This window comes from Orycteropus afer, unplaced genomic scaffold (assembly GCF_000298275.1).
Source record: "Orycteropus afer afer isolate SDZICR_OR568_19922 unplaced genomic scaffold, OryAfe1.0 scaffold00596, whole genome shotgun sequence".
In the NCBI taxonomy this organism is placed as follows: domain Eukaryota; kingdom Metazoa; phylum Chordata; class Mammalia; order Tubulidentata; family Orycteropodidae; genus Orycteropus; species Orycteropus afer.
Window position 1 is genome coordinate 481920 of NW_006922183.1, and position 15271 is coordinate 497190.

The following is a 15271-nucleotide window of genomic DNA, read 5'->3' on the forward strand; positions in this document are numbered from 1 at the left end:
CTTTGACAAAATCAGTGACTATAAAACACTAGCAACAACGAAGACAACAGTGTGTACTTGGAAGTCTGTGCAGATGAAACCATGTGATTTGAAGCATCATTGTAATTGGGTAATAATGACAGCTCTGACCAGAGCACATTAAGGTTCAAAAAGTAAATTAGCATAGAGTTTTAGCCTTGGAGGCATATTGGTACAGCTAAGCTGGGCTTATGAAAAAAATGCTTTTGTTGTTATAACTAACTACAGGGATGTTTTATAAAAATTAATAAATTTCTGATGAAACACTGCACAAATATTTTATAGTCATCTTGGTGCTACCCCTCTGACTGTGTCGGCTGGTAGAGTCTGCACTTCCCACAGCCTCCTAGGGACTCTACTGGGTTGTCCTGTACGTTATACAATGCTTCGTAGCATCCCTGTCTTCTACCCTTCAAATGCCAATAGCAGTCCCCCTTCAGCTGTTACGACCAAAACTTCTTCATTGTTGTTGTTATTTGCCATCGAGTCAGCCCCGACTCATAGCGACCCCTCCTTGGGTTTCCGAGGCAGTATCACTATGGAAGTAGGATTGCCCAACCTTCCAGACACTGCCAAATACCTGCCTGGGACACAAAATTGCTCCTGTTTGAGCACACCCAGTTTATAGAAACATTTTTAATAAAATAGAATTGTTCTCTTAAAATAGTCTATTTCCTGTGAAAACCTGGGAAATAGTGAAATATTAAGAGGAAAATAAAAGCCATCCATAATCTCATTGCCTAGAAATAACCAAAGCTTTGAGCTTTGTCACTTTCCTTCCAGTTTTGTATTCCATATATGCACATTCATATGTGTTTTAAGGAGTTCTGGTGCACAGTGGTTAAGTGCTCGGCTGCTAACTGAAAGGTCAGCAGTTTGAACCTACCCCCTGCTCCATGGGAGAAAGATGAGACTTCCATGAAGATTACAGCCTTGGGAACCCTATGAGGCAGTTCTACTCTGTCCTATTGGGTCTCTGTGAGTCGATACGGACTCCATGGCAATAGGTTGCTGGTTGGTATATGTGTTTTACACTGTTAGTATCATACGATGTATGATGCACATTAAAATTATATCTCAACACAATAGTGTTTTTCAAAGCAGAGTCTCTCTGCTTAGGTTTGGACTATCTGATATAACTTAGCAAACCAATACATGTGATTAGACAACTAGGCTTGATTCAAAGGGATACTATGCCACTATTTCTCCCTTGGAGTCCCTGGGCAGCACAAAGGCTAATGCTTGGCTCCCTCACCGAAAGGTTGGTTCAATTGGAGTCCACCAAGAGGGTCCTCAAAGGAAAGGAATGGTGATCAATTCCCAAAAAATCAGCCACTGAAAACCATATGACACACAGCTCTGCTCAGAGGTACATGGGGTCACCATGAATCGGAATCAATTCAACAGCATTATTTTTAAAAAATTTTTCCCTCCCTTCTGAAAAACTGCAGCCTCTTATAGGCTGTAGCACAAATAATGGACTGCTGTCATTCGACAGTCCAACCCCAACTCTACTTTCTGTTTCCTAACATAAAATTATATCACCCTGATTCAATAACCCTCAAAGACTTTAATAAAATGATAGTTCTAAATTGGTCCTTAACATTTCACATGATAAAAGATTATTCATGTAAGTGGCACAGTTCTGCAGTGCAGAATTTAATTCCTGTTGAAATCAAATGACGTTTCAGAAAGCAGGAAAGAAAAAGCTTAGCTTAGTTTATTTATTACCTTGTAACCAATCTTTTCCATTTAATGAAAGCAGTAGATTCAAAATGAACATTCAACTATATTGACAGCTTCAATATTCTTGCCTAATATATACCTGTAATAATATATAGATCTATATTTCTGTACATGCCAAGATTCATGCACTTATGATGGAAATTTTGAATGGTAAAGAACTAAAGTTTTTTTTGTTATTATTATTCACAGAATATGCAGCTAATTCCTTACACTCATTTAGTTTAGTCTACCTATCTTTTCCTTCCATGCTATACAATTATTAATTATTCCTGGTTATAGATTTTCTTTTGGTTTCAGAGTGGAGTACAATATTCTGTTTTCTTTTCTCTTTTTCATGATAGATGACTCTATCACAGTGTTCCAAGAACTGAAGGATCTCCTTAAGAAAAATGCCACCGTGGAGGCTTTTATTGAGTGGTTGGACACAGTGGTAGAGCAGAGAGTTATTAAGGTACTTTTCAATGACAGATTCAGAAAAGAAATATTTTCATTAAGGCTACTGGGGGAGGGATGGCAAGTTGTATATAAAAGTCTTTGCAAAGCTTTTGTAGCCCTCCAAATGAAGCAGCCCAAATACCAAAATCAGGAATAGAGGCAAGATTTGAGAACTTTTGACACAGATTCAATTCTGTTCCTCCTTTCTTGACCGATGGATGCAAAACACTATGCCCTACTATCAGTCAGTAAAGTTATCAAACTAAACTCACTGCTGTCAAGTCGGATCTGACCCCTCCTTGGGTTTCTGAGGCAGTATCACTACAGAAGTGGATTGCCCAATCTTTCTTCCAAGGAGTGGCTAGTGGGTTTGAACCGCCAGCCTTCTGGTTAGTAGTCAAATGCCTTAGGCACTACGCGATAGCTGAGTAAGATCAGTAGTAAAAGATAAACTTAGAAACTGGAAAGATCTATCTATCTATATTTTTTAAAAGTGAGTTTTCATAAATTCTGACAGAAAATATGGTATTAATCAGTTTAAGTCCTGAATTCCAAGAATTCAGTATTCTTTGTTTCTTACGTGGTTTCTTGGACTCGTTCAGTTAACCTTCAAGTCATCAATCATGAAGCAAGGCAATAAAACAAATACGCGCATCACTAGTTGGTGTTAGTAATTCCATATCGAGGAAACTAGTTATAGTTTAGGGGCTTGCTTTCTTCTAGAGAGAAAACAGGCTATCATTCAGAACCAAAGTTGGAGTTAATCATTCACAGAAACATATTACCCTTCCTTCACACTTCACCTTCTGTTCTTTTTAAAGTTCTGTCAAAGGAAAATTAAAAGTAAAACTGCTTTATAAATTATTTCATTTTGTTGTCTAATTCTGTCAGGTAACAAAATCATATTGAATAAAGACCTGTTAGTCCTAACATTATAGCAAAGGGGCCAAACATAGTATCGCTGGACAGAGAATTTTACTTGATGAAAGAAATAGCACAGCATGCCATCTGCCCATCTGTCAGTTTATCTACATCTTAATCTAACTTAGGATACATGTAGTAATGAGATGACAGATTTCCTAGTTTCATTTTGCCCCTTTACTTTCAGACCAGCAAACAAAATGGAAGATCGTTAAAGAAGAGGGCTCAAGACTTTCTACTGAAGTGGAGCTTTTTTGGTGCTCGAGTAATGCATAATCTCACCTTGAACAATGCATCCAGTTTTGGTATCCTATGTGCTTTATAAAAGTCTTCATAAATGAATTATATCACTTGTTATTTGAATTTTTTAATATATGGTGGTCACTTCTCAAACCATATCTGAATACTGAGCCAGTAGACCATGGCTTTTGGAGTCAGACCACATGTGGGGTTAAATCATAACACTGTTTCTTTCTGGCTCCAGGCCAGTCCTAAGTTAGTCTGTTCATTTTAGAAAGGAGAAAATATACTTCTTGTAGGATTATGTAATCACTTTAGTGAGATGTATATAAAATTAGTTTGTCTGGAACCCTGTAAACAGTTAATGAAGAGCAGCTATTATCATTGGATTCCATCAGTACCTGGGTAAATTTTCTTTATTAAGAAAACAAATAAGCAATAATTGAGATATTATTTTCCACTACTCATGGTAACATAGCAACTTTTGCATCTTTTCAGTGCATCCATATATAAGTGCCCTCCAGGAATCAAAGAGCAGCTTAGAAGATACACTCTCACATATTTTTGAGCCATCTTTCTTGATCTGGAGGACTTGTAAAACAGATTGAGTCAAGTTAGCATGTTAAAATAACTACTTTCTTTTCCTTAAAATTTGTATGATTCTTACTATTTTACAGACATAAAGTTAAACGTATAGGCAATACCTCAGCATTCAATAGTTATACTTTGAGAAACTGTCACATTACAAAATAGATTATCATTTATTTTAATTGTTTTTATTTATTTTCAACAGAACTAATAGAATCAGTGAATTTGTATTGAGAGATGAATAGTATGTGTTGAATCTGTTACTTGAAATATCATCGCATAGTTATTTAAATTGTATAGCACTGAAGCCTGACTTTATTATGAATAAAGACTCTTGTTAGAAAATCTGTTGAATAGTTGAAACAAGTTTACATTTTTTTTCCCAGGACATCTTTTCACGTGAAAATTACTCTTTTGCTTTTTTAAAATCAAAGAGCATTTTGTTTCAGGCTAGAAAGACATCTCCTTACTTGATTTTTTTTTTTTCCTGGAACATTTTGGCCATTGTCTAATTATTTAGTACAAAGTAAACAGAAATAGAGCAGAGTAGGGCTCATTCTCCCCAAGTTAAACCTTATCACACTCCAGTGTGTGCCCTCTTAAAGCATAAAGCATGTCTCACTTTCATCCGTATTTTCCTTTGATGTAATTAGTGGCCAAAGAGCTGGCAGGACAGCACACACAGGGAGCTGGGCAGGCGGTACACAGAAAGATTAGAGACTCAAGTTAAGCATGTTGGTCTTAGCAGGTCATTTAAAGTCCAACAAGTATTTGTTTATTTCAGTTGCTCCTTGTAAAGTGTTGCGAGATGGTCACAGAGATAACTAGATTTCTTTCTCATTCTCCGTCCCTCTTTTTCTCTCCCTTTTTTCATCTCACAATGTCCTCTTTTCATTTCTGATCCATAAACAAGGTTCTTTCCATTTGATCCGAATGCTTCTTGATGAATACATTCTCCTGGCCATGGAGACCCAGTTTAATAATGACAAAGAACAGGAGTTGCAAAACTTACTGGACAAGTATATGAAGAACTCAGGTGATTTAAAATATCTGTTTTATTATCCCTATACCTTTGTGTAAACCAAAGAATTTGTGAGTGCATGTGTTAGGTGGGATTCTAAAAATCTCAGAGTTCCTCCCAAACATGTTGCTATTTACAGTATGCTAATACTATTGTAGCATTGTTTTTTCCTTCCTGCATTTATTTGTAGTACATTAGGCCTTGTGGTGCAGTGGTTAAGCACTTGGCTGATAATTGAAAGGGTGGTGTTTGAAATCCACCAGCACTCTGTGGAAAGAAGATCTGGTGATCTGCTTCCATGAAGATTGTAGCTTTGGAAATCCTGTGGGGTACTTCTACTCTGTCCTATGAGGTCACTAAGAATCATAACTGATTTGATGGTAAAGGGTGGTCCAAATACTGTTGTGAAAATTCTTAAGGATATAAATTGATATTTGTAACTTCTGGGAATTTTGATGCAGTTAAAAAAGTAACTATAATGCAAGCAATAACTATAATTCAAGGTAATACATGTGGTATACTGTTTTCCAAAAAAAAACTAAACTCACTGCAGTTGAGTCGGATCCGACTCATAGCGACCCTTCCTTGGGTTTTCGAGGCAGTATCACTATGGAAGTAGATTGCCCAATCTTCCTTCCGAGGAGTAGAGGCTGGGTTTGAACTGCCAGTCTTCTCATTAGCAGTCCAATGCCTTAGGCACTATGCCACCAGAGCTCCTATACTGCTTTATAAATGGTTAAAAATAAGACCTATGCAGATTAGAGAAGTAATGGCATATGCCCATTTAGGTACGATGATTTGCATTTTGATGACTGTTCATTTCATTCCAGAGTGGATTGTTTAGTGTTCCCAGAACACACCTATTTCCACAAATACACAATTAACAGAAACCATCACCATTGCCAAGACCAAAGTTCTGCCAGCCTTCTTGTCCATAGAAAACAATGCTCAGGAATTTCCAGATTGATTTTATAATCATGAAACATTTTTAATTTCTTCTATTTGGGCTAATCTACTAGGAATATGGGAATGATTGTAGCTTTTCCATTAAAAAAAAAATCTTTCCAGATGCAAGTAAAGCTACCTTCACTGCTTCTCCAAGTTCATGCTTTCTGGCCAACCGTAATAAAGGGAACACAATTACAAATGACACCGTGAAGAATGAAAGCTATGTGGAAACAACCTACCTTCCTCTGTCATCCAGTCAGCCTGGAAGTTTAACCTCTGCTCTGCATCCATTCCCAGCTGAGAATGCAGACAATCTACCGCTCACAGGTATGCTGCAAAACAACCAAGAGAACCACTTCTCTGCAACAAATCTTAGGGGAGCCTGTTCCTTTATTTATCTCTAGATAATGGTATTACTAAAGGTACTTGACTGCTAACCAGAAGGCTGGAGGTTCAAACCCACCAGTATCAAAGAACCAGTATCTTCCAGGGATTGCAATATTAAAAGGCTTATCTATCCTGGGTTTATAACAATTTCAGCAATTGTCCATGACATCTTTGTAGTTGTTATGTGCCGTGGAGTTGGACCCGACTCATAGCAACCCCTCCTTGGGTTTCCAAGGTGGTATCACTACGGAAGTAGATTGCCTAACCTTCCTTCTGAGGAGTGGCTGGTGGGTTTGAGCCTCCAGCCTTCTGGTTAGCAGTCAAGTACCTTTAGTAATACCATTATTAACATAAGTATACATTTTCCTAAGTTATATTAGAAATGTGAATAATATTTTATTTTCATTTAATGGCAGAAGAAAATAGAACAGGCTTACAAGAAGTCCTTAAAATGTGGAAGATTAAAAAGAAATGAATCACTTACTTATTTTTGAGCTTTGAAGAGACTTTATTCCTCCTCCATTAAAAAGTGAATTTGGCTATGTTAAGATAACCATTACAATCCTTTTTCCCCTTTGGCCTAGGGTCTCCTTGTTTAGTGTCTTGAGCTAGTTAAGAGATAATACTTTAATTATTGCCTTGTGTCTTTTTATATACATTGGAGTCTCTGGTTGGTATAAATGGTTAACATGCTTTGCTGCTAACTTAAAGGCTGGAGGTTCAATTCCACTGAGAGGTGCCTTGGAAGAAAGGCCTGCTGATCTCCTGAAAAATCATCCACTGAAAGCCCTGTGGAGCCCACTTCTCCTCTGACACACACAGGGTGGCCATTAGTTAGAACTGACTCAAAGCAAATGGTTGGTTTATATACATTACTTCACTGGAACATAGACTTCTAAACCTGGAAGAGCCTTATGGTTGAGAACCTTAATTGCACCAATGGAAAATTGGAGCCCAAAGAGTTAATGGCATTCCTAAGGCTCATGGCTCATCAGTGGTGCTTTCATGATGTTTTGAATTGGCTGTTTTGAAGTCATGGTCATTTTGACATTACAGGTAGTCCCTGACTTATGACATATTTGAATTACGAAAAATCACACTTAACAACCATCATTTTTTTTCCTTGTGGTATACTTTACCATTAGTAATATATACTACATATAGTGTTGCGGTGCATAACTTCTCACGTCAACCTCCAAAGACAAATAAAGATCAGATTTATGAAGATACTGATAATAAAAGGCAAGGATAATGAAAACTTAAAAAAAAAAATGAGATATTCTACTCACATAAGAACAATGAAGTCATCGGAACAGAACCTTGATGTAAGGCAGGGATTAAGTGTATTGCCTTTTTCTTTTGTCCTAAAAATCAAACCATCAGTTTTTGTTTTTTGTTTTAAATTCAGATTATGGATAAATGTGAGTATCAGATCCCTTGCCTTCACCATGCTTGAACTCTAGCCATTTTCATTCCTGTAGGAGCATGAACCATCACAGACTTTTCCTTGACTGTCATAAACTCCAGAAATGTCCACTATTATAAAATATACACATATTGTGAGGATATTTTGAAAACTGAGATTTTTGATGTTCCTCCATTCTGTTGCTTTTGGAGGATGGGGGTGAAACAAGTTGGAAAAAAGATATATTAATAACTCATTCAAATACATGTTTTAAATCTACTATAATAACTACTGAGTGAATGGCCACTAAGTGAATGCTCTGGCAATTTTTTTCCAGGTCAAATGGACCTTTCCCAGAGTGCTGGTCATCTGATGACACCACCCATTTCGCCAGCCATGGCAAGCCGAGGAAGCGTCATTAACCAGGGGCCGATGGCAGGGAGACCTCCAAGTGTGGGCCCAGTATTGTCAGCCCCTTCACATTGCCCAACATACCCAGAGACAAGTTATCCTACTCTTCCTCAAGTCAACCATGACTTTTATGGGACTACCTCTAACTATCAGACTATATTTAGAGCACAGACCCATGGCCCATCAGGACTCTATCCTCACCGCACCGAGCATGGTCGATGTATGGCCTGGAGTGAACAGCAGCTTTCTAGAGACTTCTTCAGTGGCAGCTGTGCTGGGTCTCCATATAGTTCCCGGCCACCGTCCACTTATGGGTCATCATCACATGCCCAAGATTCACACAGTATGCAGTTTCTAAATACAGGAAGTTTCAATTTCCTGAGCAATGCAGGAGCTGCTAGCTGCCAAGGAGCAGCATTGCCTCCTAATTCACCAAATGGTATTGACATTTTTGAAGCAATTTTCCTGGCTTTTGAGATGGTAGTAAGGCAAAATTAGACATTGAAATCCACCCCTGCTGAGTAGCATGACATCCCATGTAAGACTTCTAAAGATCATGGAATCTAGATATTTGCAGCTGATTTTTGCTACATAGAAACACATTCCCTAATTCTTGTGGCTTTATTGAAGATGCCCCTCTAAATGCCACCAAAAAGTGAAAAAATCCTGTATCAAACCATATGCCTGAGACCAAGTCCAAAAGAAAAAATTATGTCTGTTGAAAAAATTTTTCATGAATAATGCTCTTTCCAGAGAACTAAAAGCAAATTTTAAAGATCAGGACCCAAACAGTGCCCCTTGTTAGGCCAATAAGATACTTGAAGTTAAGGGAGGCTGTGAAGACCCGACTCCTTCAACCACCGAAGTAGGCTCTGTGTGTAGAGCGCTCTGATGCCTCTCTCCTTTCCCCCAGCGTCATGGATCTGTAATGCAAATGGGTTTGACGAGTACTGCAATCTCTGTCAGAGGCGATTTTCCTTCGTAGGCAGCTCTTGCTAATTTAGATAAGGGAAATATGAGAGAGGCATAATCTGTATCTCAAAATTGATACTAGAACAGCTCCTCTGATTTTTTTTTTAAACCAGCATGGCGAACCATATCTTTATACAAACACAAGGTCAACTCTATAATAAATGTAGATACACGTGTAATATTTACAGTTTGATATCTTTAAGGCTCTCCTCATTACCTTGACCCTTTTTCCCTCCCTTGTATGTTCTTTACAACGAGTTAACAGTACATTCTCAATGCTTTCTGTTATAGGATACTATGGAAGCAATATAAACTACCCAGAGTCTCACAGACTTGGATCAATGGTGAATCAGCATGTTTCCGTCATCAGCAGTGTTCGCTCACTGCCTCCCTACAGTGACATCCACGATCCACTCAACATTTTAGATGACAGTAGCCGAAAGCAGACCAGCTCATTTTACGCAGACACATCACCTTCAGTGGCTTGTCGGACTCCAGTAGTGGGTAAATTATTTTAGTTGTTGTTGTTGTTATGTGCTGTTGAGTTGGACCCGGCTCATAGCGACCCCTCCTTGGGTTTCCAAGGCAGTATCACTACAGAAGTAGATTGCCCAACTTTCCTTCCGAGGAGTGGTTGGTAGTGGTGGGTTTGAACCTCCAGCCTTATGGTTAGCAGTCAGGTGCCTTAGGCGGAGTTCATGAAAACATTTTTAAAAAGTCATTAAGCTCAGATATGCAGCATTACTCTGGAGAGAGAAGTGTTGAGGTGAACTGGTCTGGGCATTCATGTTGCCATGGTTTGTTTATCACTTTGTATCTGAAGTTAAATTTTTTGTATCTGAATATACAGTGGAAATAGTCACTGTTGTTATTGTTACCTGCCCTTGAGTCAGCCCACAACTCATGACCATTCTCTGAGTGATGAAATGAAAACACTGCTGGGTCCACCACCACCCACCTGATCAGTTGTGAATCAGACCATTATGATTCACTGCGTTTATACTGGCTGATTCTCAGAAGTAGATTGCCAAGCCTTTCATGCTAACAGTCTTACTATCTCTCAGTATATGTCATTGTACAACCTATTACTGGATCTACTATTCTTCTAAAATGACTAGCTGGAATCTGTTATATTTTCAAAAATTAATAAACCTGTCAAATGCACTCCAAAAGCTTTACCAGGGCAGTATTTCTGACTTTCTCTCACTCCCTTCTGTTCAGTGTGGGACCCAGGGACAGTGCCAAGATGTGTCTTTGGATCCCATAGTCCCCATCAGTACCTAAAGCCATTCAAAACTTTTTAAAGAACAATTTGTCCTGTCATGGATGCTACTAGAATTTTCTTAATCTTATGTAATGTACGAGTAGACTCTTCTTTAGAAAATGTTGCTATTTTTATTGTTCTGTAAAACTTAAGTAAAAAATGAGCAAAACAGTGTGCTTGCCAAGAAGTCCCCTAGCATTTTCTTCCAATCAGGTTGCTGTCCTTTCACAAGTAGAAAAAAATTCTGCAACTTGTACTAGACACATCAGCAGCATCCATCAAAGTGTCTATCAATAGTAGGAAGCCAATAAATTGGTGAGTTATAAAAAGGTTAAAAACGTATGTGTAGCTTTAGTCTCAAAAATTACTAAGTTATCACCTAAGTATATTCATGTAAACATGAAGGTAGAGTGTTAATGTTTATGTGAGGTAGTTGAAATCTTCCACTGGAATTGGCTTCTGACTACCATAGATAAAGGACACTGACGCTCAACTGAAGCATAAGGGAAAATGAGATAAATTCCATCTCTTTTCACTCAGTGTGTCTTTTCAATAATTCAACAGGAAGCAATTCTTCCTTCCTGTGACTATCACAGATGCTCCCTGAGCAGAATCTAGCAGCCCATCTCCCGCTATCTGCAAATAGTCATTGCTTCTAGGTTACTCTAATGAAGCAGAAAATTCCACTTCAGGAAGTTTCCTCAGGGTGAAACTAAAGTGTTCTGTGCTGCTATTGTTACTATTAGTTCTATTTACTCATAGAGATAGTGGAAGCTTTGATGGAACATAGATTGAGTGTAGAGTGGATTCTAAGTTTCAGTTGTCAGAACTGGCTTGTAAAAAAATTGCAAAGGAGGCTTCCGGGTGAAAATATGAAGTAGAGTAAGTGGGTTAATAGTGAAAATGCAATTGGGACCTACTATAGATTTCCTAGGAGCTCTGGTAGCATAGTGCCTAAAGCACTTGACTGCTAACCAGAAGGCTGGCGGTTCAAACCCACCAGCCACTCCTCGGAAGGAAGGTTGGGCAATCTACTTCTGTAGTGATACTGCCTCGGAAACCCAAGGAGGGGTTGCTATGAGTCAGGGCCGACTCGACAGCACATAACAACAACAATAACAACATAGATTTCCTGGAGTCCCTGGATGGTGCAAACAGGTGATGGACTCAGCTGCTAACCAAAAGTTAGGAAGTTCAAATACCCCTGGAGGCACCTAACAAGAAAGGCCTGGTGATCTACTTATGAAAAATCAGCCATTAAAATCCATGGAGCACATGGATTAATTTAATTTAATTTAATTTTGACAGTTCTCCTTCGTGGAGACCCCATGAAGCAGAGTGGACTTCATGGCAACTGGGGCTCTTATAGATTATCTTAGTTATAAGGCTTGGTTCTTCATGACAGAGAAGGTGATAGAAGAATGAGAAAAACAGCAATGAATGGACATAGCCATAAATAGAGTAAATGTAGGCTTAGAGAGACAGTCTTTTTTTTTTTTTTTTTGAGAACTAACTTATGAGGAGGATATAGTGGTAAATAGAACAGAGTTCTTGCCTGTGAGAAGTTTACATTCCAGTAGGGGTAGAACAAAGGAGCTCTGGTGGGGTAGTGCCTAAGGCATTTGACTACTAACCAAAAGGTTCACAGTTCAAACCCACCAGCCACTCTGTGGAAGGAAGACTGGACCGTATACTTCCGTAAAGATTTATCTCAGAAACTCAAAGGGAGCTGCTATGAATCAGAATTGGAATCGACTCGATGGCAGTGGGTTTGGTTATGGTTTAAGGGTATAGCAAGGCAATTCATTTGTAAACAAATACATTGAAAAGATAGTTTCAGGTACTCTGAAGATGATTAAATAGGGTGAATTTCCAGAAAGTGGTGGAGCAGTAGCTATAGGTAGGGTCATTGGGAAAGGAATCCTATGGCAGAAACATTTGAGTTGAAAGGTGAGTGGTAAAAATGAGATAATCATGTGAAAGTCTGATGGTGGAGTTCTAAACAGAAAAGACACAACTGCACAGCATTTGAAATGGAGACATGCTTGGAAAGTGCATAGGCAGAAGAAGGCTAGTGTGAGTTGAGCACAGTGAATGAAGGAGAGAGTGGAGCAAAATAAATCAGACAGGCAGAGAACAATTCACAAGAGTGTTAGGGACCTCGGCAAGGGGTTTGGATTTTGTTCTAAGAGTAACGGGAAGCCATTGTAATGTGTGATCAGAAGAGTGACAATCTCATTTACACTTTTACAAGATAATTCTGGCTGCTCTCTGGAAGGTGAAGGGTGGGGGAAGAGATGAGGGCGATGGGACTAGTTAGGAGGCTCATGTTTTCACCCAAGTGGGAGAAGATATTAGTTTGGAGTAAGATTGTATGGGTACAGATGGAAAGGGATGGTAGGTAGGGGAAATATTTTGGCGGTAGAGCTATCTGAATTTAAGCTGAAAGTGAATTTTGTTTCTGAAATGTGTAGAAGAAATAATAATTGTTAGCAATTCAAACACACCCAGTAGCTCCGTGGGAGAAAAGATCTGGCAATTGGCTCTCTAGAAGATTACAGCCTAGGACCCCTTTGGGTATTCTGTTATATAGGTTTGCTATGAGTTGGAATAGACTCAACAGCATACAACCACCACCACCACAGGAGAATACTAAGTTGGAAAAACAGAAGAAAAGATGAGGATTTTCTGACAAGTCATAAACATTGAAATTTAATACAGAAAAGAAAATGTCAATTTTCAATTGTTAATTATATTTTCTGTTTCAGCATCCAGCTTGCAAACTCCAATTCCTTCCTCTTCCCAGTGTATGTATGGAACTTCTAATCAGTATCCAACTCAAGAAACTCTGGATTCCCATGGTGCAAATGGTAGAGAAATGGTGTCTTCTTTGCCACCTATCAACACTGTGTTCATGGGAACAGCAGCTGGAGCTGGAGGGACTTAAACCAACAATTTTGGGAAGGGGTTGAAACTTTGCAAATTTCTACTGCCCAAATAGTTACTCACTCAGACCACCCTGAGAGTAAAGAAAATGGACTGTGCAGAAAGAGAACATTTGTTTCAAGTCACTGTCCAAAACATGGACAACTCCATAAAGAAAGGAAATATTTGCAGAGTTTGTGGTGCACACAAATTGCTTAAAATGTGATCTCATTATTAATCAAAGTTTCAAACATTATCAAATGGAATCAGTGAAGATTTGAAGATGCAAACATTTCAACTATAACAATTTAATATTTTGCTTTCTAATTTATTGAAGAATTGCGTGCTGTTTCATGTATGGTTTCTAAATGAGAGAAAAGTTTATTTAATGCCTTTACAATACCCTTAATTTATTGGGATCTCAGAATCATTGTTTACTATCCCTTATTTGACAAAAAAGTCAAATGCATATGTTCTACCTCCTATGGAAATGTTTACAAGGTCAAGAGGTAATGCAGTTCAGCCTAGACCAAAGTTGCTTGACTTTCAACTCCTCTGCGTTAGTGTGATGATTTCTGTTACAGAGCAGTATCCCATTTCTATGTAACTGGACAGCAATAATAAAAGCTTTCACTTCTTTACTTATAAAATATAAGAAGAAATAAAATAATGTGTGGACATATTTTTAAAGGCTTGATTGTTCACAGAATTGATACTGTTTCTGAGGAATGCTGGGGATTTATGGACAGAACTCCTCTGGGTTTCAAATTCAAGAGTGGAGATGGTTGGTCAAAATGTCATAATTCAAGAATATTAGCATGTCATATCCAAATGAATTTAAATCTAAAGAAATTGCTGCACTGATGGACCTCTACAAAGAGTTGAAAGTAGTACCTTGCTTTAATCCAGTATCTTGCTTAAAAATTGAGAGTAAATGAGTGTTCAGGGATCATCTGGAGGCAAAGACCAATTTGAAAGTGAAGGATTCATTACTTACAAATTAATACAATTTGATACATCATCTGTCTAGTTCTGCTTCTTTTTCTTTCTCATATGTCTTGGCTGAAAGGTCTGTTGTAAGATTCATGGCTGATAACAGGAAACTTCATTAACTTCAGAGGCTCCTCCTATAGTCTTGCAACAGTCCTCATATTATTTGTATTAATGATTACATTATACTATAAAAGAGGTATATTATAGAAGAGTCTGCAAGCCCCGAAATATCCATTATGCATCATGGTGTAATTTGATAAAGACAGATTATGGAATTGTTTCCAACAAGCAATAAACAATTATCTATGTAGTTGTGGGAGTGTGGCTACTATTTTCTCAGTAGTATGCTCAGTAGTGTTACTTATAATCTAATAATTGAGAATCATATTTCAACAGCAGCAGGTCATGAAAAATAGCAAACTAAATGTTCTCTTCTTTGCTACAGTAATATTGTAGGAGGACAAAAGAAGGTGAAATCAGTCTTGCTTGGACTGAAATAAATAAACCAGGCAGCTTTAAGAAATGTTTAGACGTAAGTCTTGAAAGCTAAAACATTTTTTTTTGAAATTTTACTGTAATTAAATGTATGTTCCACATCTAGTATGTGTCAGACACTGTACTAGACACAGGAGAATGCAGATATGAGGACACTTCTCTGACCTTCAATACTTTTTGATATAATGATGGCGGAGTAATGTGATAGAATATCAAGCCTCACTGAAGATTTTTAAGTAGAAATACAATGTGGGGAAAGGAATATTTAAGGTATATATAGCTGAAATTGGAGGAAAGAGGTGGGTTGGATAGGGGAGGACTTAGCCTGAGATAGGGCTATTTGGAGGATGTCCAGCAGATAAGCATGGAGACTGTATGGAAGCAGAGCAAATGAGGAAGGTGAGCAAGGAAGAAACAGTGTTGTTCCAAAAAATAAGTTGAAGGATTGTGTCTGACTAGATATAAGGAGCGAAAAAAAAAAAGAAAAAATGAGTATGTCTAT

The 15271-nt window shown here is 38.1% G+C and overlaps 1 protein-coding gene across 1 annotated transcript in view; it reads left to right on the plus strand.

Annotated features, from left to right (window-relative positions):
- Positions 1-13303, plus strand: part of RFX6 (regulatory factor X6) — a 66395-nt gene extending 53092 nt beyond the window's left edge. Inside the window, exons 13-19 of the mRNA XM_007956271.2 lie at positions 2106-2215; positions 3308-3425; positions 4862-4984; positions 6038-6244; positions 8047-8559; positions 9384-9596; positions 13125-13303. Of these exons, the coding sequence (XP_007954462.1) occupies positions 2106-2215; positions 3308-3425; positions 4862-4984; positions 6038-6244; positions 8047-8559; positions 9384-9596; positions 13125-13303 (1463 nt within the window). The remainder of the gene's footprint in view (positions 1-2105; positions 2216-3307; positions 3426-4861; positions 4985-6037; positions 6245-8046; positions 8560-9383; positions 9597-13124) is intronic.
- The last annotated feature ends 1968 nt before the right edge of the window (positions 13304-15271 follow it).